The 24,264-nt window shown below is 38.3% G+C and overlaps 15 protein-coding genes and 1 non-coding gene across 16 annotated transcripts; 5 read left to right on the top strand and 11 right to left on the bottom strand.

Moving 5' to 3' along the window:
* Nucleotides 1–7: 7 nt before the first annotated feature.
* EROM_091970 (hypothetical protein) lies at nt 8–1,363 on the bottom strand (the record flags this gene model as incomplete). The annotated part of the gene is made up of 1 exon (XM_009267033.1): nt 8–1,363. The coding sequence occupies one exon, from the start codon at nt 1,361–1,363 to the stop codon at nt 8–10; it is 1,356 nt and encodes a 451-aa protein (XP_009265308.1).
* An 18-nt stretch (nt 1,364–1,381) lies between these two features.
* Nucleotides 1,382–1,687, bottom strand: EROM_091960 (hypothetical protein; the record flags this gene model as incomplete). Its single annotated transcript, XM_009267032.1, has 1 exon — nt 1,382–1,687. The coding sequence occupies one exon, from the start codon at nt 1,685–1,687 to the stop codon at nt 1,382–1,384; it is 306 nt and encodes a 101-aa protein (XP_009265307.1).
* Nucleotides 1,688–1,743: 56 nt separating this feature from the next.
* On the bottom strand, nt 1,744–4,797 carry EROM_091950 (chromosome segregation protein; the record flags this gene model as incomplete). The annotated part of the gene is made up of 1 exon (XM_009267031.1): nt 1,744–4,797. One exon carries the CDS (start codon nt 4,795–4,797, stop codon nt 1,744–1,746), a length of 3,054 nt encoding a protein of 1,017 aa, XP_009265306.1.
* A 95-nt stretch (nt 4,798–4,892) lies between these two features.
* Nucleotides 4,893–5,873, bottom strand: EROM_091940 (hypothetical protein; the record flags this gene model as incomplete). Its single annotated transcript, XM_009267030.1, has 1 exon — nt 4,893–5,873. The coding sequence occupies one exon, from the start codon at nt 5,871–5,873 to the stop codon at nt 4,893–4,895; it is 981 nt and encodes a 326-aa protein (XP_009265305.1).
* A 392-nt stretch (nt 5,874–6,265) lies between these two features.
* On the bottom strand, nt 6,266–8,917 carry EROM_091930 (putative transcriptional activator; the record flags this gene model as incomplete). The annotated part of the gene is made up of 1 exon (XM_009267029.1): nt 6,266–8,917. One exon carries the CDS (start codon nt 8,915–8,917, stop codon nt 6,266–6,268), a length of 2,652 nt encoding a protein of 883 aa, XP_009265304.1.
* Nucleotides 8,918–9,058: 141 nt separating this feature from the next.
* Nucleotides 9,059–10,300, top strand: EROM_091920 (hypothetical protein; the record flags this gene model as incomplete). The annotated part of the gene is made up of 1 exon (XM_009267028.1): nt 9,059–10,300. The coding sequence occupies one exon, from the start codon at nt 9,059–9,061 to the stop codon at nt 10,298–10,300; it is 1,242 nt and encodes a 413-aa protein (XP_009265303.1).
* Nucleotides 10,301–10,399: 99 nt separating this feature from the next.
* Nucleotides 10,400–11,215, top strand: EROM_091910 (undecaprenyl pyrophosphatase synthetase; the record flags this gene model as incomplete). Its single annotated transcript, XM_009267027.1, has 1 exon — nt 10,400–11,215. The coding sequence occupies one exon, from the start codon at nt 10,400–10,402 to the stop codon at nt 11,213–11,215; it is 816 nt and encodes a 271-aa protein (XP_009265302.1).
* Nucleotides 11,216–11,245: 30 nt separating this feature from the next.
* Nucleotides 11,246–14,554, bottom strand: EROM_091900 (IkappaB kinase complex protein; the record flags this gene model as incomplete). The annotated part of the gene is made up of 1 exon (XM_009267026.1): nt 11,246–14,554. One exon carries the CDS (start codon nt 14,552–14,554, stop codon nt 11,246–11,248), a length of 3,309 nt encoding a protein of 1,102 aa, XP_009265301.1.
* On the top strand, nt 14,523–15,737 carry EROM_091890 (PHD zinc finger-containing putative transcriptional regulator; the record flags this gene model as incomplete). The annotated part of the gene is made up of 1 exon (XM_009267025.1): nt 14,523–15,737. One exon carries the CDS (start codon nt 14,523–14,525, stop codon nt 15,735–15,737), a length of 1,215 nt encoding a protein of 404 aa, XP_009265300.1.
* Nucleotides 15,738–15,759: 22 nt separating this feature from the next.
* EROM_091880 lies at nt 15,760–15,830 on the bottom strand. Its single transcript has one exon. It is a non-coding gene; the product is annotated as a tRNA-His (tRNA).
* A 182-nt stretch (nt 15,831–16,012) lies between these two features.
* On the top strand, nt 16,013–17,191 carry EROM_091870 (26S proteasome regulatory subunit 8; the record flags this gene model as incomplete). The annotated part of the gene is made up of 1 exon (XM_009267024.1): nt 16,013–17,191. The coding sequence occupies one exon, from the start codon at nt 16,013–16,015 to the stop codon at nt 17,189–17,191; it is 1,179 nt and encodes a 392-aa protein (XP_009265299.1).
* A 320-nt stretch (nt 17,192–17,511) lies between these two features.
* Nucleotides 17,512–18,054, top strand: EROM_091860 (nucleotide excision repair factor TFIIH/TFIIKsubunit cyclin H-like protein; the record flags this gene model as incomplete). Its single annotated transcript, XM_009267023.1, has 1 exon — nt 17,512–18,054. The coding sequence occupies one exon, from the start codon at nt 17,512–17,514 to the stop codon at nt 18,052–18,054; it is 543 nt and encodes a 180-aa protein (XP_009265298.1).
* A 95-nt stretch (nt 18,055–18,149) lies between these two features.
* Nucleotides 18,150–18,848, bottom strand: EROM_091850 (hypothetical protein; the record flags this gene model as incomplete). Its single annotated transcript, XM_009267022.1, has 1 exon — nt 18,150–18,848. One exon carries the CDS (start codon nt 18,846–18,848, stop codon nt 18,150–18,152), a length of 699 nt encoding a protein of 232 aa, XP_009265297.1.
* Nucleotides 18,849–18,978: 130 nt separating this feature from the next.
* On the bottom strand, nt 18,979–21,120 carry EROM_091840 (hypothetical protein; the record flags this gene model as incomplete). Its single annotated transcript, XM_009267021.1, has 1 exon — nt 18,979–21,120. One exon carries the CDS (start codon nt 21,118–21,120, stop codon nt 18,979–18,981), a length of 2,142 nt encoding a protein of 713 aa, XP_009265296.1.
* An 85-nt stretch (nt 21,121–21,205) lies between these two features.
* EROM_091830 (U6 snRNA-associated ribonucleoprotein) lies at nt 21,206–21,490 on the bottom strand (the record flags this gene model as incomplete). The annotated part of the gene is made up of 1 exon (XM_009267020.1): nt 21,206–21,490. One exon carries the CDS (start codon nt 21,488–21,490, stop codon nt 21,206–21,208), a length of 285 nt encoding a protein of 94 aa, XP_009265295.1.
* Nucleotides 21,491–21,561: 71 nt separating this feature from the next.
* Nucleotides 21,562–24,198, bottom strand: EROM_091820 (DNA helicase; the record flags this gene model as incomplete). Its single annotated transcript, XM_009267019.1, has 1 exon — nt 21,562–24,198. The coding sequence occupies one exon, from the start codon at nt 24,196–24,198 to the stop codon at nt 21,562–21,564; it is 2,637 nt and encodes an 878-aa protein (XP_009265294.1).
* Between the last annotated feature and the right edge of the window lie 66 nt (nt 24,199–24,264).

Raw genomic sequence — 24,264 nt, 5'->3', positions numbered from 1 at the left:
GAAAGACTTACGACCTCTTTTCCATACTCGAGAGATTTCTAACAATTTCGAGGCCTTCTAATGCCTCTAAACTTTCTACTCTCTTGGGAACTTCAACGTCAAATCCTAGATAAATCTTTTGAAACCCTATTATTTTCCATAAGTAAACCTGTGCATATCCATCCCAGTCAGATGAATCTTCTATAATCCTGTCGTACATTTCCTTTGGAACTATAGGCGTTCCCCATTTTTCCATTTCCTTGACCAGGCCAAAGTATTTCTGAAAGTTAAGGCTATGAATCATCCTAGTCACATCTTCTACTGTATGTTCTTGCTTTTTCTTAGTGCTTTTTATTGCTAGCTTCAATGCTCCCCATTCTTCTTGTAGGGAATCCAGTTTTGCTGCAATTCTGTTGCTATTTCCTCTAAGATATTCTATCAGATTTCCATTCAATCTTTCCTTCTGATTCCAAAAAAGCATGTCGTATATCAGTGCAAGATATGACGATGGATATTTATCCAAAAGCGAGTTGGCAAGCCTTCCAATGTTTTGTGGGTACGGAATGTTTACCATAAACCTCAAAACTCTGCAAGCATCATCTTCACTTCTTATATAATTTTTGAAGAGGAGGCTCAGATGGAACTCGAAGTTTTGATCATGTTCTAAGATAAACATAATGTTCATCTCCAGGTCCGCAGAAAGCTGTGAGGATAGGATGTTTAAGGGTGTGGGCGTAAACAATGTTGAAAGAAGCTGTCTAGAGGAAAAATAGGGCGTAAATGGAAAGACAGGATACTCAGGGTTTTTATCTCTGAGCTCCTTCTTTGCCCTCTTTTTCTTGTATTCATCGAAGTGAGGATTTGTAACCATCTCCTTTACAGTCGTGAATAAAAAATCCCGTGTGGTGAAGTTTGAATCTTCAAAAACGTCTCTTTTTGAATTACTTTGTGCACAGAAAAACACCAAAAACATTAAGCTGTTTGGATGATTACTGAAGTATTTTGGATTATCTTTGTACATCGAATACACCTCCTCAACCAGGTGGTGCCGCAAAAGATTTATGATTAGTGTGTCTATATTTTCCTCATAGCCCAGCATCATTTGGACTACAAGAAGTATGTTTTCATAGGCTTCCTTAGTCAATCTATCAAACTTGAACTTAATGAGGTGTTTAAGACCATTCACAACATCCTGTAATGTGTAGTTAGAAAGAAGACTCTCTAATACTTGTAGAGATGGATCATGTAGTAAAATATAAAAAAGCGAGTAGAACCCAGTTTTAGTATTTGCCTCTTTGGACATCCTCACCTTTCTACAGAAATCGTCTTCATCAATCAGCTCTTTCAGCATTAGGGCCCAAGCGTTTTTGTGAAAAAACACCATCAAATGTTTATTAATCATTCACATTTCGATATCGACGCTATAATAAATTCCATCGTATACTCTGTGTACCGTTATTTTGCTAAAATCCATGAATACATCAATTGCCTCAGAATTGAATACCAAAGACACAAGCACATCCTTGTCTACAGAAAGATGGAAAAGAAACCTCGAAAGCCTTCTTATTTCTCTCACTTGGCCCCTGTTTATAGAGAGAGGTTTACTTAAGCATTGTATCGACAGGAGCGTCTCTGACGGGTTATGCGTATTGGATCTCAATCTTTTTGCCAAGTCAAGTGGAGAAATAAACTCCTCGTTTGCTCCCATCTAAGCAAGGGAGGGTTTTTGAGAGAAAGATAAGTTCCAAACAGTATTTCCTCGTTTCATCTTTCACTCGTATCCTCTTCAAGAAACTTATAAGCTTCTACCATACCAATCTCTTTGACAGTGCTTCTCTTTTCCTGGAAATCGACATTAATATACTTGTCTCCGCAATTTAGTAACTCCTTTCTAAAAGTTGTTATTATAAACTGGTTTGCACAGGTCATACTCATTTCTTTTATCAATGCAGAAACTCTTTCTCTACTTTGGGTGTCTAAGTTAGCATCAATCTCATCAAATACATATAACGGCGATGGATTTACTCTTTGCATACTGAATATCAGGCACAATGCTACTAAAGCCTTCTGCCCTCCGCTGAGTAGGTTTGTATTAGTAATATCTTCTCCCAATTTAATACCCACAGAAAACTCGTACGAATAAAGCTCTGCTGTGCCCCCATTTGTAAGTCTTGAATAGAACTCAGAAAACCCTTCTCTTACTACTTCTATGGCTTTTCTCATTGTATCTTCCTTTCTAGAGTCTAGATCCCTCATAAAATTAAGTATACACTCCTTATCATACTTGAGATCCTCCAATTTCTTTCTCATAGAGTTCTTTTGTTCTATATAGCTTTCCCACTGAGATATCACGGTTCGGTTAACCACAGAAAGCCCTCGGATTCTTTCATTGATTCTGACTATCTCTTCCATTATCTCTTCTTTCTTTTTCTCAGGAAATAGCCTTTCTAAACTTTTGAAATCAGAAGCACCTATTCTTTCACATAATTCATTTCTTTTGTTTATCAGCATGTGCTTTCTTCTTACCAGTTTTTCCATTTCAACGTTTACCTTCTTAGGCCTCGTAAATAGATCCATGTTCTCCTCATTAAACATCATTTCCTTAATAATCCTTCTTCTGTCCTTTAGCTCTAAAATCTCTTTATCGATCTCAATAGCTTCTTTATACATTCTCGATTTTTCCAGTTCTTCTTCAAGGCGCCCTATAGTGTCGCTCATCTTCTTGATCTCAATACCGGCTTCCTTTATTCTTGCATCAATTTTCTTGATTTCTCCACTAATCCATATGTTTTTGAGCAGTAAATCCCTCTCTTCTTCTTTTAATCTCAGAAGCCTGCTATTAACCTTGCTCCTGTCAAGACCATCTCTGTTAACCCTCTCTAATATTTTTATCTTTTCTTGAAGAAACAAAATAGCAGACTTCAAGCTTTCATAATACCTGGAACCACCTCCAGAGTCTTCTTTATGCATCCTTGCTTCTTCAATCTCCCTGTTTATCTTTTTAAGATCATGCTGTATCCTAACCATCTCCCCTCTTACTTTTCTTGCTTCCTTGCAAATCTTTTTATATTCCTGAAAAGCTGTGTTTCTTCTTTCATATCCTCCAGTAATTGGCCCTTCCTTGGTTACCACCTCTCCAAAAAGTGTGACAACGTTAATTCCATATCTTTTGGATGAATAGAGTGCCTGCTTCAAATCCGAACAAAGATAAAAGTTCTTTGTAATGCATCTAAGAAGATCCCTGTATTGCTGACTGCATTTCACCTGTGACGCCAACAAGATAACATTCTGATCTTTTATCTCCTCTTCCTCCTTGTGTTTGATTCTGTTGAGCGGCATGAAAGCTACTCTGGACTTCAAATCTCTCATCTTTTTTAATACATTCGATGCCACCTCTTCATTCTCAACAACTATGTTGAATAAGGCATTTCCCACGGCAGCTTCAAAGGCATTAGATAATTCATTAGGCACACTTATTAAATCATACACATATCCTAACACTCCTTCTTCACATTTGATTTGCCTATATACATCTAAACCAATATTCCCCATGGCAACCAACCTATTCTCCTGGGACCTAACAATTTCTCTTATCGACTCATCAGAAAGTTTTAGTTTTCTTTCTTCCCTCCACAGATGCTTTCTTTTTTCAATCAATTCTTCAAGATCTTTCTTTTCTTTACCCTCCTCTATATGGCTGCCCTCACAACTATCAATGGCTTTAAACTTTTTGATCTTTTCTTTCAAAGACTCCCTGGCTGCTTCTATTTCCTCAGGTTTCACTTCTCTGCTACCCAAAGTTTCCAGAAATCCCACTAGATATTTTATGCACCCAGACCTTATAAAATTTTCCTTCTCATCTCTTTTAAGATTCATTAAATTCTTCTTTTCGGCCTTTTCAATCTCCCAGAATCTGCTTCTTTTCTTTTCAATCTTTCTTATCTCCTCTTCAATCCCAGTCTCTCTTTCTTTATACTTTTCGTCAATACAAAGCTCTTTTCTCCTACTAATAAGACTCGCCAGTTTACTTTCTACCTCTCTAATCTCACATCCATAATCTCCGTTTTCCTCAGAACTTTCTTCTGGATCATTAGATACAAGACTCTCAATATTGGAAATATCTTCATTGATTTCTTTAACCTCTCTCTCGATATATCCATATTCAAGTCTCTTCTTCTCTTTTTCTAACTCTAAGCGTAGCTCCATCTCCTTCTTATCATCCTCAAACCCCCTTAGCTTTTCTTCAATCCTATCCAGTAATAGTTCAATCTTGTTTTCGCTTTGCTTAGTCTCCTCAAGCATGGAGATGCTGTTCTCCCTATCTTTTTCATATCCAGACACACCTGCAACATCTTTCATCAGCTCATATCTTTTTCTGTCGCTAAGAACTGCAAGCTCAGATACTTCTTCCTGTAAGACAACAAAATATGGATTGCTTGTTGTAATCTCACGACTTTGAAGTAATCCTAAAACTTCCTCTCTGGACATAATCTTCTCGTCTACCATATATTCATCTCTCTTGATTCCCACAACTCTTTTCACACTAAGTTCCTTTTCCTCACATCCCTCTGATCCGTCATAAAATACAATTTCAACGCTTGCCTCTTCTTCACTAGCTCTGACCCCTTCATGGATAAGCTCTACTCTAGATTCACAGTTGTACTTCTCTCCATATAAAACAAAACGGATTGCAGACACAATGCTGCTTTTTCCGCTTCCATTCCTCCCGACAATGATGTTGGCACTTCTCGACAGTGGTATCAATGTCTCATCTTTAAAGCTTTTGAAATTTCTCAGCCTTATCTTCTTGACAAACATTAAACCCAAGGGGATCGTTTCTAATAATCTAAACGGATTTCATCGTCTCAAAACCAAAAGAAGATTTCTCTCTACAATTTAATCTCTGCAGCAATCTATTTATATTTTCCTTCTTCTAATTTTGCTTTAAGTTCTTTATTCTCCTTCTCATATCTCTCGCATTTGTCTTCGACATCGTGAAGCATTTCCTCAACCTTCTTAACATATTCCTCTTGATATTCTTTAAGGTCTGACTCCAAGGACGAACACGCCTTCATAAGATTGATCTTCTGTGCATAGAGCTCATTCCTCTCCTCTTGAAGAGAATTAAGTCTCTCACTGGCCTCTATTTTCATCATTTCCTGGGCCTTTATAGCTTCGTTTTGAACAACTAGGAAGTCAAAATATGTCTCTTCTCTCCTGTCTACTCCTACTGGAGTCTCTAATCTTTCACTATCAAAGACGTCTCCCAGCTTCTCTAGGTTAGACCTTATTGACATAAACTTAATCCATTCCCTTAGATCATTGCCCCCAGTTTGCTTGTAAAGAAATTCAGGGACAGATTCTATGTTCGATCCTTCGTAGCAAAGTAAAAGATCAACCATCTGATCAAATACCAAGGGATAGTCGCATATGAAAGTTTTCCAAAACGCAGAATGCGTGTTGTCTTCTTTATCTTCATTCACCTTGCTATCCGGCTTTATTCCCTGATCTCTTGAGAATACACTACAAAAGTTATGAGATTCCATTAATGAATGAATAAAGCGATATACAGCCTGCGGTGAGGCATATGGTAACTCTAGGATGTGCATTATGAACAATGCAAGCAGTTTAAGATTGTATACCATGGGGAAATCTCTTTCTAAGTTTTTCAGAATGTTGAATATGTTTTCCTGATTGTTACCCTCTATATCTCTGTATAGATCTAATATGAACTTTACTAGGTCCTTATCTTCGATTTTTCCATTCTCACCTACCTGATGCCTGGGGTTCTGGCCCTTATTGGCATTACGAAGTCCTATAGGCTTTAGTTCTATACATTTCTCTCTTGATCCTATGCATTTTGCCCATATTGAGAATCTTAGATCTCGGCTCATTGTGTGTATCCTCTTTCTTATTTCTTTTCTATTAGGCTCTTTTTCCGAAAGAAAATAAGCCCAGAATTCAAACTCGGCAAACACCTTTGAGGTGCACGTGGTATTACAATGTTTTCTATTACATATCGGCTTCTTGTATGTCTTTGAGGGAAAAAATGCTTCGTCAGCATACCTTGGGGTACTAGACCCAAGAATCAGGCTGTCCAAGAATTCCATTCAGGTTACTTCTTTGAAAATCTATTGATATATTATTTTATTTCCACAAAAAGGAGCTATTTATCCAAGAATTACTTCTATTGGCCGGTGCATACTCAGAGAGAACTATAGATATAATTGGCCTTCAAGGAACAAATAAATGATATCAATGATAGGTATGTAATGCATTATTTATTTCAAAAATTCTCTCCCTCAAATATGTTTCCATGAATAACCATCTTCTGTATCTCATCCTTCCTATTAGCACTTTCCAGAACTTTTTCCTCAACCGTCCCTCTTGTGATGAGTCTGTACACAGTTACATCTCTTGTCTGTCCCAGTCTATGTGCTCTGTCCATTGCCTGCTGATCTGCTGTAGGATTCCAATCACTGTCATAGAAGATAACCGTGTCTGCCGCAGTTAAGTTTATCCCTAGCCCTCCAGCACGTGTGCTCAATAAGAAAATAAACTTGTCGCCTGTCTGCCAATCCTTAATAACCTCTGCTCGAACAGATGCCTTCAAGCTTCCGTCAAGCCTCAAATAGGTATACCCTTTTCTCACAAGATAATCTTCTATGAGATCTATCATTCTTGTCATCTGAAAGTAAATTAGTAATCTATGCCCTTCTACCCTGAGCCTTGGGAGTAACTCGTCTAGAACAACCATTTTCCCACTGTCCCCTATAAAGGTATTTAGCGGAGGGACATAAATAGTTGTACTGAGCGGAATATACACATTCTCCAGATCTATTCCCGGAAGCTCAACTTCATTTGAAATTAATCTAGGGGCAGTTGCTACAACTGGGCTTATACAGCAAGCATATTTCCTTAAACACCAGATCTCTTCGGCTATTGACATTCTTAATCTCTTTATCAAGTCATTATGACCTAGATTCTCTCTGTTCTTCAAAATGATTCTACCAACCTCCTCAACACTTCTAAAGATGTGGCCTCCATACTTGAAGTCTAAACTTCCCCTTAGATACCATCCCAAAAATCCATTCTCACAGGTAACTTCTCGTAGATAATTGATCCTTTCCATTAACTCGCACTCTTTTCTACGGAATACTTCAAATGCATCTCTTGCAACAAGACTAGGAATCTTAATATCCATTTTGCTCCTTCCAAACCAAACCCCATCCCCCATCCCATCATTAACTTCAAGGCTCAATCCGCAAGTAGGCTCCAATTTCTTGAACAGGTCAGGGTGATTGCAAACTTTCTTCAGCTGCATAAGTAGGTTCTCCATCTCCATACTTGAACAAGATCTTGTAATCTCTTTATATAAAACCTTTTGCCGATAGCTCAAACTGCAATATAAATCGATTTGTGTCTTTTGCCCCAATTCATGAATAACATCAGATTTATGTCTTCGAAGCATAAAAGGCTTCAGGATTGTATGAAGTCTTTGCAGGGACTTTTCATCAACTGTTTTCTTCATTGTTGCTGATGTTTCTATTTCCTTGCTAAACCAATCACTAAACTCACTGAGGGAATCAAATAAAGTAGGCATTATGAAGTGAAGAAGAGCCCACAGCTCTTGCATAGAGTTTTGTATTGGTGTTCCTGTTAGAAGAAGCCTATTTCTTGCCTTGAAGCTCAAAAGAGTCTTCCATCTTCGTGACATACTGCTCTTGATTGCCTGCGCTTCATCAAGAATCATGTATTGCCATTTTATTTTTTTTAGCATCTTTTCATCGCTAACGGCTGTCTGATATGTAGTGATAACAACATCTGAATCCTTGAAACGCTTTTTCAGCTCTTTTCTTTCACTTGGAGACCCAGAAAACCGACAAACTTTGAAGCTAGGGAGAAACCTTGAAAATTCCTGAGCCCAGTTATCAAGCGTTGATGAAATAGTAACTACAAGAAATGGCCCAGGAATCTCTTCCGTCTCGTAAAGATAAGCCAATAGAGAAATCGATTGAACAGTTTTACCCAATCCCATGTCATCTGCAAGGATTCCATTAATTCCCTTGTCGTACAAACTTACAAGCCAGTTCAACCCCTTAATCTGATACTCTTTTAAAGTACACTTTAGAATCTTTGGCTGTGATACATATCGGATTGCTGCTTCTCCACTCTCCCCTCCATATTTAAACTTCTTTTCTGGTCTGGCCAACCCAAACTCCTTCAGCTTTTCCTTTTGAAGCATAGCAGCTTCATACCCCTTCATCTTATCATATTCTTCAATCTCCCCCTCCTCTAGTTCCTTAACCACTGGGAGATGACTGCATTTATTTTTTTTCAGTATGAAATGAGAGAAGAGCTCTGTTTGGCTTAAAAGATATTCAAACTTTCTCTTCTGCCTTAATTCTTCCTTTTCCTCCATTTCTTTCTTCTTTCTTTCCATTTCCTCCTTCTCCGCCTTTTTGGATCTATCCTTTATGCTTCTTTCAGCTTTCTTGATGTGTCCAAACAGCTCTCTATAAATCCTTTTTGACTTTAGTATAGGATTGGTCCTGGATGTCTTTGAAAGTCCTCTCCTCAGCTCTCTAGCGCATATTATGCTGATCTTTCTACAAAATGCTATGCGGGCAGATTCATAACTCGTAATTGCCGAATGAACCTTTCTAATATTCTTCATGGCCGACATCCATTCCAAGGTTCTTTCAGAATCTGTATCCCCTTCATTATGACGGCTTCTGATCTCACTCACAATCTGGTTAATCTTCTCTTTCGCTAAAAGGCGGAGATGCTTTACTTCTGGATAGCCGAGCAAAGATGAGGGAATGTCCATAACATATTTGAAGACATGACTTGCCCCATTCGTTATTCTGGCCATGTCCAGGGCTTCTCCGTGTCTTTTATAGACTCTCCTGATGTCCTCTAGATCTTCCTCTCTCATTTTAAGGGCTTTACCAACAACATCTTCATTTACTCAGTGCTTATGGCCCTTATTCTCTTCACCCTTAGGGCCCTTAAGACTAGATCCGCTTGTGAAACAAAAGAATTAAAAACAACAAGGTAGTGAAAGAAATAAACAAAGATGATGATAATGGTTTTGCTTCAACTATGTGTGTCTAAGATAGTTGTTGTTGATGATCTTGGTGTCACTGACAGGCAGAACCATGATCCGGATATGGCTAGAAAAGTTATGAACGTTCTCGGAGGAGCCATAAAAAACAGTAAAGACACAGTACTGCTTTCTAACAGTAAAGGAACAAAAAGAATAGTTGAAGATGATGAAAAAAGGCCTTCCAAATACAGCGGATCAAATCACGACGAGCTCAAGTCATTTAGCAAGGAGAAAAATGATGAAAGTAAAAAAGACGAGAATGGAGGCCATTCAATGTCAGGTCCTTCTAAGCCGGAGTACACTGGAAGGCCAGGACAAAATCTGAAAGATGAGAATGTGATACCAGAAATTGGGAGAAGCTATCAAGAGGATTCACTACTGAACCCATTGCATATTAGAAGCTTGTTCAATGGGAATAACCTAGAGGCGCTTGGTAAGAATATGTATGAAGGATCTAATATGCAAAACTATGAGCCAAAGGATATTTTGATGGGATATAGATCTGACCAAAACAAATATACCCCATTCTCATTTGGAGGTGGAGACTCTTTTGCAGATGTTCCTAGATACGGTGGGACATCACTAGAAGATGGGATGGGGTTTGGAATGGTTGGAAACAATGGGCCATCAGATGAGATAAGAGCAAGAAGATCGTTTATAATCTTAAAAATGGCTCAGAGTAAACAGAAAGAAAGTATGCTACAAAGTAAAATTGACAAGCTACTCCAGGACATAGATCAAATTGCTGAGAAAATCCAGGACACACAAAAAATGAAGGATGGCATGACGTCAAGATTACATACAAAGAAAAACCATCTAAGAAACCTACAAGCTAATATAAAGGAAGTTGAGGTTCAAAGAGGAAGAACCTTGGCTCTAATAAGGTTATCTAGAAATGAACTTTTAAAACTTTCGAAGATGATGGATGATCAAAGGTCCAAGTTGGCACTTCTTGAGGATGAGGAAAAGATATTTTCGGACAGAATAAAGAAATATGATGAAGAGTATGACATAGGTAACCGGGAGCTTCAATTAGACGAAACTCGATCTCAGGAGATAAAGAGAAATATAGAAGAATTGGAAAGGTTGTATAATGTTCTGAAAATAAGGAATAATGAGCTTCTGAACGAGAGAAATAAAGAAAGCGCTATCCGAAACAGACTAGAGCTTGAGACGGAAAGGCTTGACAGAAACACCATAGATTTTATTTAAGTATGGTTAGAGATGTTCTATGGCAAATCTGCTCTTTCATAATTAATTATTGTGATTTTGAGCCATTAAAAGTTTTTTACGGAATCCATTGATTATTTGATGCTCAAAGGCCTAAAAATAAGATCTCTAGTGTGTATAGTGGAAATCATTGAAGGCATAATTAACAATATACACATTATAAAGATTGCCTTGTTTATGATGAGGATTCTTAAGGGAGCTTACATATTGATATGGAAAATTTTGTGTATGTGGAATGGCAGACCTTACAACTATTCAACAGAAAGTAATCGAAGAAGCAGACTCACCATCTTCAAGAATATGAACGTTGCATTCATCTGTGATGGAAATAGAAGATATATGAAGAAGCTCGGGTTAGAGGATAGATTTACGAAAGATGAGGGCCTCCAGAAGGTATATGAATTCATCAATTTTGGATATTTCTATGGCTTTGAAGAAATTTCTTTTTTCTGCTTTGCACTGAACAACCTTAAGAGAACTCCTGATGAAGTGAATGGAATGATGGAAGTTGTTAAAAAAAAGGTAAAAGAGCCCAAGGAAGTGGGCATCAGGCCAAGATTCCGGATCTATGGAAGATTGGATCTCCTTGAGGAGGATGTTAGAAATAGGCTCATGGATATAGAGAGAGAATCTAGAAATAATACAGACATAATTGTAAATATCTTCTTTGCATATTCTTCAGAAGATGAAATCAGTAGGGGAATCCAGTTTAATAGTCGCGTCGATATACTCATAAGAACGGGAGATACAAAAAGGTTAAGCAACTTCATGATTCGCCAGGTTGCAAAGGGTACATCGGTGTTTTTTGCAAAGCCTCTATGGCCTGAGCTGACAACCGCACATCTCTTCCTAATACTTTTAAAGCACAGGCTAGAAGATAGATATTTATTGAATTGACATATTCCATCCTCGACAATCTCTTAGCCATTAACACCATTTACTCAGGTCTGGTTTTTCGATGACCGGCCTATACGGGTCATAGAGATAACTTTTTTCTGTTTTGAATATGTTATCCACCTCCGCCTTAATAGTACTTGCTACCACATTAAATGAGGTATTATGTGCAGTAGTGCATTCTTTCATTTTAAATTTCTCAAACACTTTCAAGAGATCCTCTGTACTATCCCTCCACTTTATAAGACTTAATCCAATGTCTCTGATCTTACTAAGAACAAATTCCTTCTCATACTTCCCTCCCGGTCTCTTTTTGACCTTTGTGCTTCTACTTTCTCTCATGTTTTCTGTGTAGCTGAATGATGTATCACTCATCCAATCATCTTCTCTTTCTTCAAGAGCTTCTAGCCTGCCTCTATATTTCCCGAAGGATCTTCTTATGTCATCAAGAGATAGAAGCTTTTCCCTTAGAATATCACGTGCCTCCCTTATAAGTAACTCGTCGTCAGAGCATAATCTAAGGGCATCTCCCATGCTTTTAGCCTTCACATACTCACCAAAGGCCCTTTCAGGCTCCCCTAAAAACTCCTCAAACAATTGTCCTGCTTCATAGTGCTTTTCAGATTCAACAAGCTTATGGGCTAACAACTCGCAAAACCCCCTTCGATTCTCTTTATCATAAAGGTTCAGAGCTTCTCTCCAATACAGATTTTCTACAGCCACTTCCAATGCCCTCTCTACGTTCCCTGCTTTTTTAAAAAGAGCTAATGCCTTATCAGAAGGAAGGAGTTCTGCACATAGATTGAAGTAGTATCCTTCTTCTCTGGTACTCAACCCGCATGTTTCATACATTAGTGCTTCATCAATAAGACCATGCTTCTTGATATACTCTCTTTCGAGATCAATCATCTCCGTTCTACTTAGATGCCAAAGCGCATTAATTCTATTCTCAAGGAAATCATTAATCTTAAACTTCCGCAGATCTTCCGGGCAACTGTGAATTAAAGAAAGAAAGTCCGACGAATCTTTCTGGCAGACCTTCATCACCTCATATACTAAACCTTCATCACAGCTTTCCAACACAGAATTTATAATATTGTTTGTACTAGTTATAGACAGCATATACTCGACTCCTGCTTTTAGGTCATGCTTGGCCATCAGAAGTGCTAGATCGATTCTATTTACTTTCACCAACAAGAAAATAATAAACTTGAAATTCCTTTCTGGGCTTAGAGACAAGAGCAGTTCATTGAAGAAGTCCTTAGGTCTACGCCCACATATCGTTATCTTGCAGCTCTTTGTTGGAGTTTTTCGATTCCTATTGTTACAGGTTTCTTGATAATGAAGGTCTCTTTTACTTTTCCATCCAACTAGATGTGCAAGAGAGCTTGTCCCTATTGACTCGTCATTCTTCACCGTTTCGATAAAATAATCTCTAGCATTTTCAGATTCCAGAGCTATAGTGGAATTGAAAATCTTTCTGAATCTTTTGACCTCCTCACTTTCAAGAATGAAATCAAACCCACCAAGTCTTTCAAGAGCTTCGTTGAAAAACGATATGAGATGCATATCCTTACACACAGCTATAAACCTCTGAAATTCAATATCATAATCCAAAAATACTCCAAAGGGGATAATATGTCTTTGGCACCTGTCTATAGCATCCTTGTATTTTCCATCAAACAGAAGCTTTTTTACAAATGCTAATGTATAAATCCTAGGGGTGTATGTTTCAAGCGTCCCGTGTCTGGTTATGCCAATTACTCTGAAGCCTACAGCACATAGAAGCTGCAGATTATGATCAACTTGGCAAATACTTTGCTTGGATCCAAACAAAAATTTACATACCCCCTCAGATACGGTAACCACTCCGAATTCCCCGACCAGGAACGAAGCTATGTTCTCTGTAACATTACCATTCACGAAAAGCTTTGCTCCGTTATGAACATAAATATCCTCTTCTATAATTACTTCAAACCTTTGGGACAGATCAATCTCAGAATATACCTTAATGCCATCATAGATAACAGACCCATTTTCTAACACTAGGCATAACTTCCCTTTGAAGTTATAGCATTTTATAATATCTTCCGGACCCTTGAGTGCATCGTGTAACCGACTGGAAATTCTATTAATACCTTCCGCCCCTATAGCGTCCTCCTCTTCTCCTTCATCTCCCTTTAAATCTCTGCTTATATGTATTTCTCTTTCTCCACTCACTTCCTTAATTAAAAACGAGCTTCTGTTCTTTAGCAGAAGAAAGCTATCAAATAGCACAACAGAATCAAATTCTTCTCTCAAAAGGAATGTTTTCTCACGAAAAAATTCATCCTTCTGCCACCTGAAAATAACCGCCTTGTCCTTCTGGAGAATTACACCTTTCTTTTTTCTGGGAAAGACGTCAATAATATTTCCATCGAGTTCAATTCTCGTAGAAAAGAAGGGTGGAGGAATGATCTTTTCCGAAAAGTCTGTGTAAAGTATGCAATTGCCATCAATTACATAATATTCAGGCCCATAACGTGTCCTTTCTTCAAATAGAAAGACCCTCACCAATCTCTCTCCATCATTAAATACCACCGTGTTCTTCTCAGTACATAAAAACTTACCAGGAACCTGCTTTGAAGTCTTCAAATACCAATGAAAGTTCTTTGTGTAAAAAACCTTAAGTAGAGAGCCCCCGTCATTCTTTTCAGTTGTAATTAGTACATCTTCGTTTTCAAGAAAGGATAGTGTGCTGCATTGTACATCTAATGGATTTCCATGCTCAAGCCCATTGGGTTCAACAAAAAGAATGCCTGTGCTTGTTGTGCATCCAAATATATTATACTTGCCTCTCCAAGAAACGTCTATATATTTTCCTTCTTTGCTCTTTCCCACTAAATTGAGTTCAGTATCGTAAAATAATATCATACTATTGGTTAGTACTGCAAAAAGCCCATAATCAGCCCATTCAACTCGGATAACATTATCAACCTCGATACCAATCGATTTCTTGAGGTCGATGTACGTGTCAAAAAGAAGAATTTCTGTGGTAGAGATGATAACGCACCAGCTTTCATCTCTAGATATGCTAACCGAAACCACTCCATCCTTCACCCTCCCAATCTCAGATATTTCTGCCGTGTTCTTGTTAATCAGATATATTGTGTCTAGATCGTCAATCAAGAAATATTCAAATGTTAAAGCATGGAAATGCCTTGGAATAAATGGGATCTCGGATACTTTTATCCCAGTGTCATCGTAAATGGATAAACCCTTCACAATATATCCTTTGCTGTATATCCAGTTACCTTTGCCTATCTCGGTTATGCTTACATGCCGAGGGAAAAAATTTTCCATTCCTTATGGGGAATCATATCACCCAAAAATGTCTACTTCCCAATCATTCGGGAGCATTCCAAGAGAAGAGCGTAGCTACAAGTCCATATATGATGGCATAGACCTATTGAGAATGCACCATATAGTTGCAGATGGCATTCATCCACCCGAAGAGAAATTAAAAAAGAAACAAACAATCCAAGAAGAACAAGGGAAAGACTTCTTTGAATCCATTTTATATAAGGTAGATAGCTATGATCGCCATTATTTGCATGGATCGCACCCGAATGTTTCTGAAAATGTCTTTGAATTGATTATGGACAGGTTAGAAAAAGAATGGTTCTTTTTTGTACAAGGATTGGTAACAAGGTATGTCAAGCCACTGAGACCCTCGTCTTTCTGTGATATCTGCACAAAGTACACATCTGAGAATGATAAGGCTCTTGTAGTGTGCCAAGGATGCGAGATATGTGTGCATGAAAATTGCTATGGAATCCAGGATTTAAGTGACTTCTGGCTCTGTAGAAGATGTATATACAGAGAAGATTCAAAGGAATGCTCGTTTTGTATCTCCACCAATGGTGTCTTCAAACAGACATCGGACAACAAGTGGGGGCATGTTTTGTGTGTTATGTTTAACAGGTCCCTTTCATTTGGACACCCATTGTCAAAGGAGCCCATTGATGTTGGCTCATACACAAAAGAGTCTGGATGTTTATTCTGTGATGAAGTTAGAGGAACTGTGATATGTTGTTCTTATTTTGCATGTTCTAAGAAGTACCATGTCCCATGTGCTCTGGATAAATGTTACTTTGATCTGAGTAATAGGTTATCCTACTGTATTGTTCATAGTCCTTTAAAAGAAAATACATGTGAGTTAGGACACAGAAAGATAAGCGCAATGAAAAGGTTTGGGTATGAAAAGCTCTCCCATCCACCTATTATTAGAAAGAAGGTTCCTATGGCATGTCCTAAACCTACACTATTTTCAAAGCTCTCCAACTTACAGCCAATAGCTACACCATCCATTATTTGGAGGATAAAGACATATGATCTAAAGGGAAAGTACGGTAAGGACATGCTAAAAATATTAAAATATTGGGAGCTAAAGAGGAGAACGGTTGGGGAACCTTTAGTTGTTCATCCTGACATCTTGCCTGGAAGATGGGCAGAAGAATCTTGGATAAATAAAAGAAAAGAATAAAATCCTGTGTCCACGTCAAAAGTGCTGGGTGCGGGAATCGAACCCGCATCTTGGCGGCCACAACGCCATGCTCTACCACTAAGCTAACTCAGCCGATAAGCGTCCTGAATGTTGAGTTCTGCTGCTATGGTGGGTGTTCTAGAAGCAAAGTCTTTATATAGACCATTCCGGCCTGTCTTATATATGCGATATTCCTTAAAACTGTTAGAAATTCTTTTCCTCATAAAGTTGATTTGTTTGCTGACAAAATCCATGTCAATGTAATCCCTTGTAGGATGGCAGAGGGATTTTGCAAAAACTTCTACAACAACAAGTTGGATCATCTTGAAGTGCTTATAGCGAAGAAGGCAAAGGTGCTTCGGGTCTTGGAACAGAAGCGAGCAGAGCTGAACAGAAGAGTCAGGTTTCTTAGGGAGGAGATATCTATTGTACAAGAGCCTAGCTCTAATGTTGGAATAGTTGTGGAAAAAATGGGAAAGATGCAAGTCCTAGTAAAAACAAACCCAGATGGGAAGTACTTGGTAAAAGTAGAGCATGGAGTAAACTATGATGATCTCAGACCTGGTGTGAGGGTAGCTCTTCGCAGTGACTCGTATGATGTTCATAGGATACTTCCCACAAAGGTAGATCCTCTTGTATCACTTATGATGGTTGAGAAAGTTCCTGACTCCACATATCAAATGATAGGGGGGCTTGATGAGCAAATTAAGGAGATCAGAGAAGTTATTGAGCTCCCGATAAAACATCCAGAGCTATTTGAAAATCTCGGGATTGCTCAGCCCAAAGGAGTACTCTTATATGGGCCGCCTGGAACAGGTAAGACTTTATTAGCAAGAGCCGTAGCTCATCATACCCAGTGTAAGTTTATAAGGGTTTCTGGGTCTGAGTTGGTCCAGAAATATATTGGAGAAGGATCCAGACTAGTAAGAGAGCTTTTTGTTATGGCTAGGGAGCATGCGCCATCCATTATATTTATGGATGAAATTGATTCTATTGGCTCTACAAGAGGAGATTCTAATAAGGGAAGTGATAGTGAAGTCCAGAGAACTATGCTTGAGCTGCTCAACCAGCTCGATGGATTTGAATCCCACAACAACATCAAGGTCATCATGGCTACAAATAGAATTGACATTCTTGACCCTGCTTTATTAAGAACTGGTAGGATTGATAGGAAGATTGAGTTTCCTCAACCAAAAGAATCCGCAAGGCTTGAGATCTTAAAAATCCACTCTAGAAAGATGAACCTTACCAAAGGAATTGATCTTGAAATCATAGCAAGCAAAATGGTTGGATGCTCTGGAGCTGAAGTTAAAGCAGTATGTACAGAGGCTGGAATGTACGCTTTAAGGGAAAGGAGAATTCATGTAACACAGGAGGACTTTGAAATGGCTGTTCATAAGGTATTGAAAAAAGCAGGAGACCTCAACTCCGATCTTAGAAAACTCTTGAAATAAACAATGATCTTCACTTACTAGTGGTGTTTTTCTTCCACTAAGCTGTCTTCGTTCTGCCTATCCGTACTGAAGATTTACTGTAGTTCTGAGGTTCATTTGAAATCTCTTTTCTCAACTTAAGGTCAGAAATGTATGCTAAAAACGAATTTTCCCTAAGAATACAACAATATAATGGACGTGGGTCATACCCTTTAATGAAGGGCTTGGCAGACAAACTTACAATGTACAGAAGAGATATCATGAATATATGTATAAGCCTGAACCTACCCATAACGGTAAGGAGTACGTCTATACAGATGTTTGATAAAATCATTGGAAAAATGCTTAGAGATGAAAAGGAAATGAAAGATGTAGTGTATGCAATAGTGATACTTGCTTCTAAATGTGAGGAGATACATGGAAATATAGATACCCTTATAAAGAAACTTCCGGAATCTAACAAAGAAAGCATCTTGAACTACGAGTCCGATATGTTTGAGGCTTTAGACTATAATTTTCATTTCCCAAGCTTATATCTTAGAATGTATGGAATACTTGCAATACTTCAGGAGAAAGGAATTATTAGAGTTGCAGCTGAGACTGAAGGCGCTGTAAAGGTTGCCGAGGGAAGTGACGATGAAGGAGCTTTTATTTACGATGGAGAAGAATGTATCGTTCCATGCATCAATAAGCTGTGGGCATCTTCCGTGCGAAGGATGGACAAAGTACTTCTTTTAGATAAAGAATCATATAAAGAAATAGAACTGGTGTATGCAGGTCTCCACCTCCCCTATGAAATATTTAACTCACTTGATTTTCCTTTCAATCAAGATAACGTCACCAAACTCAGGAATGCTTGCGGAGCTTTCCAATTCCTAGGTTGAAATAATGACCCCACTTCCATAGAGATTGAAGTATCCTAAAACATAGGAAGCAGAGTTTTATCAAATTTAATAAATTTAACTTGTATTGTTCAGCTTCATCTTCTACTAAGAAGGACAAGTTTGTTTGCAATTTCTTCGACACTATGGGATGGAGGGATTTCCTTGCCGTTGGAGGACAAAACAAGCCCGAAATCATAGTATCTTTCCATGTAGTTAAAGAAATCTCCAATTGTTTGAGATCTTAGCATCTTCACTTTAACCCTTTTACTTCCAATCATGACTTTGAATAGCACATCCCCATCTCTGGCTATTTCTAATATGTCTTCAATATTAGTATGCGGAATGTCTCTATTAGAATTTCCTAGCTGCCTTCCTTCCCCTATAAATGCCGCCTTTGGGTCTGTCTCATGTGCCTTAGATTCCTCTTTGTATTCTTCTTCTAGTTTCTCGGTATAGGCCACCTCTGCTGTATCCCCATGCAACCCCAGTAAAGATGCATCAAATGTCCCTTTCTCCAGCATGTTCTTAAGTCTAATATTGTCATTTACTGAGAAGTCATAGAACTTATCTTCTACTAGAATACCATTTTTATATTGAGTTATAGATTTTCTCTGAGGGTTTTCTTCAACATATAGCCCGCTTTTTCCTCCAGAATACAGAACATTCCCTTTCTTCTTAGCTGTTTCTATGGCCACATCTAGGTTTCCATGGGATTCTTGGTCCGCCTTTTTTGCGGCATCGTACGAGCATCTAGCCTCCTCCATTATCTTTTTAATTCGAGCTTCCAAGTTCATTGTAGTTCAAGGGAAAAACATTTTTATCAAATAAATTTCAAGGCAATGTTTAGAATTTAGGGAACCTTGATTGGCTTTTGTAAAAACAGGGATCCAATGAGTGTTTTGTGCAAGCTGTGTGTTCTGAGAATCATGGCAAATACTTTATGTTTTCTCCCTCAATGCTTAGAAACTCTCTGCACGCAAGGCTTTCTATTCTTTCATCGAGTATTTCCAATGGATGGTTTCGTCCAAGAAGCTCTCTGAGTTCACTCTTATTTAGCACTCTGTTTGACTTCATTTCCTTTACTATTTTACAATCCAAAAGATCCTTATAAGATTCCAACCCATCTGACATCTTTGTAGCCTCAGGCTTCTCCTGCAATACAAAGGTATGAGGAATTAACGACCCCGCAGAATAGTTCTCCTCCCAAAAATTCAAGTTCAGAGAGTATATTCTCTCCTTAACCTTCACTAATCCTTTTCTCACCAGAACTTCAAGATTCCTATCCCAAGTTTTACATACCTTTAAATTATCAATGTCTCGGTCCCCTTCAGCTAGAAGTTTTATGATCAAGTATTGGACCAAAGTAACCATGACTACACGTCCTAAGAACTCAACCTCACACGACGACAGCAGGTCATTCCATTTAATTATCTTTCTTTTGTTTTTCACCATGTGCCTGTACTTTTCCTTGATCTCTTCTGCATCTCGAATCCCAAGACTAACGTCATCATACTTGGGCCATTTACATGCTCGAAGAAGCAAAATCTCATGTTCCATAAATAACTTTCTTTCAGAAAAATCCTTTATCATGCATCTCATCTTGTTCAGTCGACATTTACTCGGGTCAACTCTATCAATTAGCAGGTTCTCCCATTCTGTTGATATGGAAGATCGGGAAACAAGTCTGTTTCCTAATTTATTTTGCAATGACATTTCAAATACCTCTTTATTGTTACAAAAGTGAAAAATCTCTCCAATCATCTCAAAAATATTTGACAGAAGAAACTCTCTCCATACACCACTCTCAAGAGGAATTTCTTCCATTCCTATCTTTTTCAAAGCTTTTTTTGTGTCCATTCTAACTTCCTTTTTAGTTCCTGGGATCAGAACCGTGTGTTCCATTCCCTCAATAACATCTTCTTTGATAGCTATTCTTCCCCTTAATAGGGAATCAGTCCATGTGCAGACACTTTCCACAGCACAATCGATATTGGCGTTCACAACATCCCTCTTGGATCTTCCAATCCCCTCCTTGATTTTTTGGTATCCATCATCCTTACAGTTCTCTATTTCTCTAAACTTAAGGTAAATCCAATAGTACCCTCCGATAAAATCATCAATCGAAAGACCTTTGATAATTTTCTTGCAATACATACCGATAGCTTCTACAAGTCTTTCTTCCGAGTTTGAAGCGCAGAAAAAGCCTACAGACAGTCTCATTTCATCTTCTCTATCCATAATGCTAAAGATCTCTTCGTCTGTATAATTCGTGACTATCCTCTGTATCAAACCGGATTCAACCGTATAAAAGTAATCTTTCATATATTCAGCATTCCTATATTTATCAATAAGATCTTTTATCCCAGAAATGTCAAGACTCTCATCATTTATTCTTGAGCTGAGGGCAGAGATCAAGCATCCAACAATTCTTTCTGAAAACATGTTAAAACATCCTTTACTTTGAAGTATACAGATTATGGCAGAAATCTGCTTCTTTCTACAAAGCGATTCAAATCTATCTGGCACTTCCTTCCCCACCTCATCAGAGCCGCTTTGGCTTAATTTTTGCTTTTTGTTAACAGAGAATTCACAATTACCATGGCCAGATTCATTTGCCTTTTCCATCTTTCTTTCGCAGTCTATTTCTTCTCTTATATTATATGTTATAAACTCCAATATCTTGTCTTCAATCCCTTTCACAAATCGTGTGAATAGCCTGGAGGATAACTTATCAATAAATCCCCTCTCAACCGGTGTGATAGGGCTAAAAACCTTTCTAAAGAGATTCATGCTTCTATCCCAATGAAAATTAAACTCGTATAGATACTTCCCTATGTTTATAGTGTCCACTTCGCAAGCCTTTTCTATTGATTCGTCTACAAAGGCTCTAGACATCTTTCTGACCACCTTTAGAAGCTCTCTGCATGCATTGATCCTAGACATATAACACGAAATCTGGTAAATCTCTTCACAGGTCGATGTTGCTATACCTCTGCTCAAATATTCTTCCACAAAGTTCTTCATAGCAACAGTCGATTCCCTTAATCGTTGATTATACCCTTTCATTAAACTAAAATAAATGGGGCTAGGTAATACAAACAAATAGTAATTGCAAAGCAGTAATATTTATTCATGTGGAATTCCATAGCATTCAATAGCATTTATCGAGCACCATTCGGAGCCTACTCCCAGCATTCACTCCTTGCAATAGGTTGGAATCCTTATCAGCAAGAATATATTTTATCGACGAACCTCGTATAGAACATAGAGAAATACTATCCAGACCAGGGTGATTGCTAAGTATCTTCACCTTCAAAAGATTTAGGTTGAGGTATGGATCTATGCTATTTAGCACTCCAGATACATACACTCCCGCCTTTAGCATCACAAAAATTCGTTTTCCGATGTTGGATCTAAAAAACTCATAAAACAGCATACTCACAGCTCAAGGGTAAGTCGTTTGGAACCAAAAACAGGGTAAAAGCCAATAAAGGCCAGCAGCTGTTTTTACAAGATACTTATAAGCCTCTTCAATATATCTATTTCCAGCATTTTAGACTTGTTACCGACAAGAATAAGGTGCTTTCTAGCCCTAGTCAGAGCAACATTAAGCCTTTCGCAACTCTCCATCACCTCACATCTTGAAACAGGGTCAAAAACAACAACAACCCTGTCATCCTCACTACCTTGGAATCTGTCCACAGTCTCCACAATGCATCTAGTTTTTTCTCTTATCAGATCTACTTGTGCATTGAAATAACAAAGAATGGTACATTCTTCAAAAGAAGGCACCAATGCTATGAAATCTATCGTATCCGTATCTATAAACTCGACTGAAGATGGCCTTTTCTCACCGATAAGTTGGTCATTATAGAATAGAGTGTTTGATAATCTCATTATCTCATTTCCCATTCTGTACTGAGTTCGAAGCTTGGAGTGATCCTCCCTAAGTAGATATTCAAAAAGAGAAAGGCTTAGTTCCTTGGAGCTTCTAGAAAGAGGCTTTAATTGGAGATGATCTCCCACTATCACGAATTTTGTAGAAATGCTCACTGGGATCAATGCCAGAAGAAGGTGCATCTGGGATCCCTCATCAACAACACAAAAATCGAATCGTCTGTTTACATAGACAGGGTCTGCAAACGAGAAGCATGTTCCCACTACCAGCTCAACATTTTCAAAGAATGCTATGGCCTCTGCAGTCGTTTTGAAGAAAAAACCTTCCTTTCCAGCTGTGTATATTTTGATCCCGTCCAATTTCTTTGTAATGTTTGCCAAAGCAAGGTTTGTGTAACATATCAAAAGGACCTTTTTCTTGAGATGAACAAGGATTTTGATCAGCAAACATATAAGAGTGCTTTTCCCTGTTCCTGGCATCCCATGTATAATTCTGTAGTTTCTACAATTCAACGATAAAAACAATGCAGAACGCTGGTCGTCATTCAGTTGTAAAAACTCCTTTCTATAAATCTCAGGTATTGGGATCTTATGTTCATCTAGTGCATAGTTATTGTACGATCCTAATATATTAGAAGAAGCCTCGTGCTCACTATTTTCGTCCATTCTAGGTCTTTCCTTTGGTTTTTTCTCTTCGTCATTATCCAAGACCTCCCTATCACTGTTAAGGCATTCGTTCAATTCCTCCGTTAGCACAGAGTCCCCATCGCTTAGACTTGATTCATTGAGGTTATTACTTGTTCCAAGACCTATCTTTTCCATAGGTAAGGTAAATCCCCCAATCACCTCTGAGGAGCAATATCTTGGATATGCAATATGGATAAGTGAGAACCTCATAAACCTGAAAAATATATCAGAGACTCCAAAAGACACACACACCCTTTCTTCCTTCTTGAAAAGAATTTCTTCGTTTAGCCTTACTAGTAACTTGCTTCCACTAGATTCCTCTACAATTCCTTTTGAAATCCTTACAAGATCAGAGCTGAACAGGGTCAAATGTATATTGTTTGAAGGCATTTCCCCTTGAAGATCTAACCCAACTAGAGTACCCCTTTGGTACCTGAGGACCGCTGGGATAAACGACTCCACCGTCCTTGCCTCTTCTTCATCAATTGCATCTAGCTGCCTTCTTAGAAAGTGCGTCTTTTCTAAGCTCTTTATCTTTAGCAAAGCGTTACAACTGTGGTCTTCACATTCACATTCGCAAGGCTCCCTGAATATAGCAATCTTGTTCCTAAGGTTTAGTAAGCTTCTGATTTCTTGATGTCTTAATTTAACTTCAACCAGCTCTCCAGCAGGGATATAGTATAAGAATGGAGAGAAGTCATCTCCTGTCTTTTCTTTAAGCATGAGGGCATATAGGATTACTTGCGCACGATGCTCTGGCCGTTGCGACTTGGTGCTCTTGATCTCTAAAACCGTATCAATTCCAATTGCATCTGCGTCTCCTTTGATATTAAATAAAAGAGACATGAGTCTTTTTTCGGTCTCAATAGCTTCAAACTTGTGGTTCTTAAACATGTGTATATTCCTTATTAGTTTCAATGTTTCGTTGAGAGCTGTCTTCTCATCAATTCCGCACTTATACATCAGCATGACATTCTCGGAGATCCCTCTCTTTGCTTGGTTTATTAAGAAATCAAAAGCAAAGTTCTTTTGCACTAAGGCCCTCTCCATGATGGAATGAACTATAACTCCAATAAGAACTCTTACATCTGTATAGGAAAGCTTTATAGAGGCGATCTTAGAGCTTATGTAGCGTTTGTTTCTGCACGTCAGAGATTCTGATAACGTCGTGATGGCAACAGGATCGTCCTCTACTAAGAGATAGTTCTTTGTGTTAGTAATAAAGATCTTGCTTCTTTGAGTGCCCTGTCTTAAATTTTCTTTTTCACATTCCATAGAGTGTTCTTCACATTCAGATTCAAAGATCTCATCCAGGCAATCAATGTCGGAATCTTCATCCTGCTCAGAACAACAAATACAACGGATAACAGTAACCCGATCATTTACCCTGTATTCAACATCGCACCATTCCCCAGACAGGCGACATTCGACATTGTCTCCTATTAACACCACAAAATCCTCGATCTTTCTGATTTCTCTTATTGTAAATTTCGAATACACAGAAACCTCTTTTTCTTTCATATTTACTGCATGGTCTGTGGAAGTAAAAAACGCATCCATATCTGTTGATTCATCATGGTCTTTATCAGAGTGCAAAGGATTTCCAGCATCCTCATTCCAAAAATC

Source organism: Encephalitozoon romaleae, chromosome IX (genome assembly GCF_000280035.1).
Source record: "Encephalitozoon romaleae SJ-2008 chromosome IX, partial sequence".
Classification (NCBI taxonomy): domain Eukaryota; kingdom Fungi; phylum Microsporidia; family Unikaryonidae; genus Encephalitozoon; species Encephalitozoon romaleae.
The sequence above is the reverse complement of the archived record's forward strand: the minus strand, read 5'-3'. Positions and strand labels throughout refer to the sequence as shown.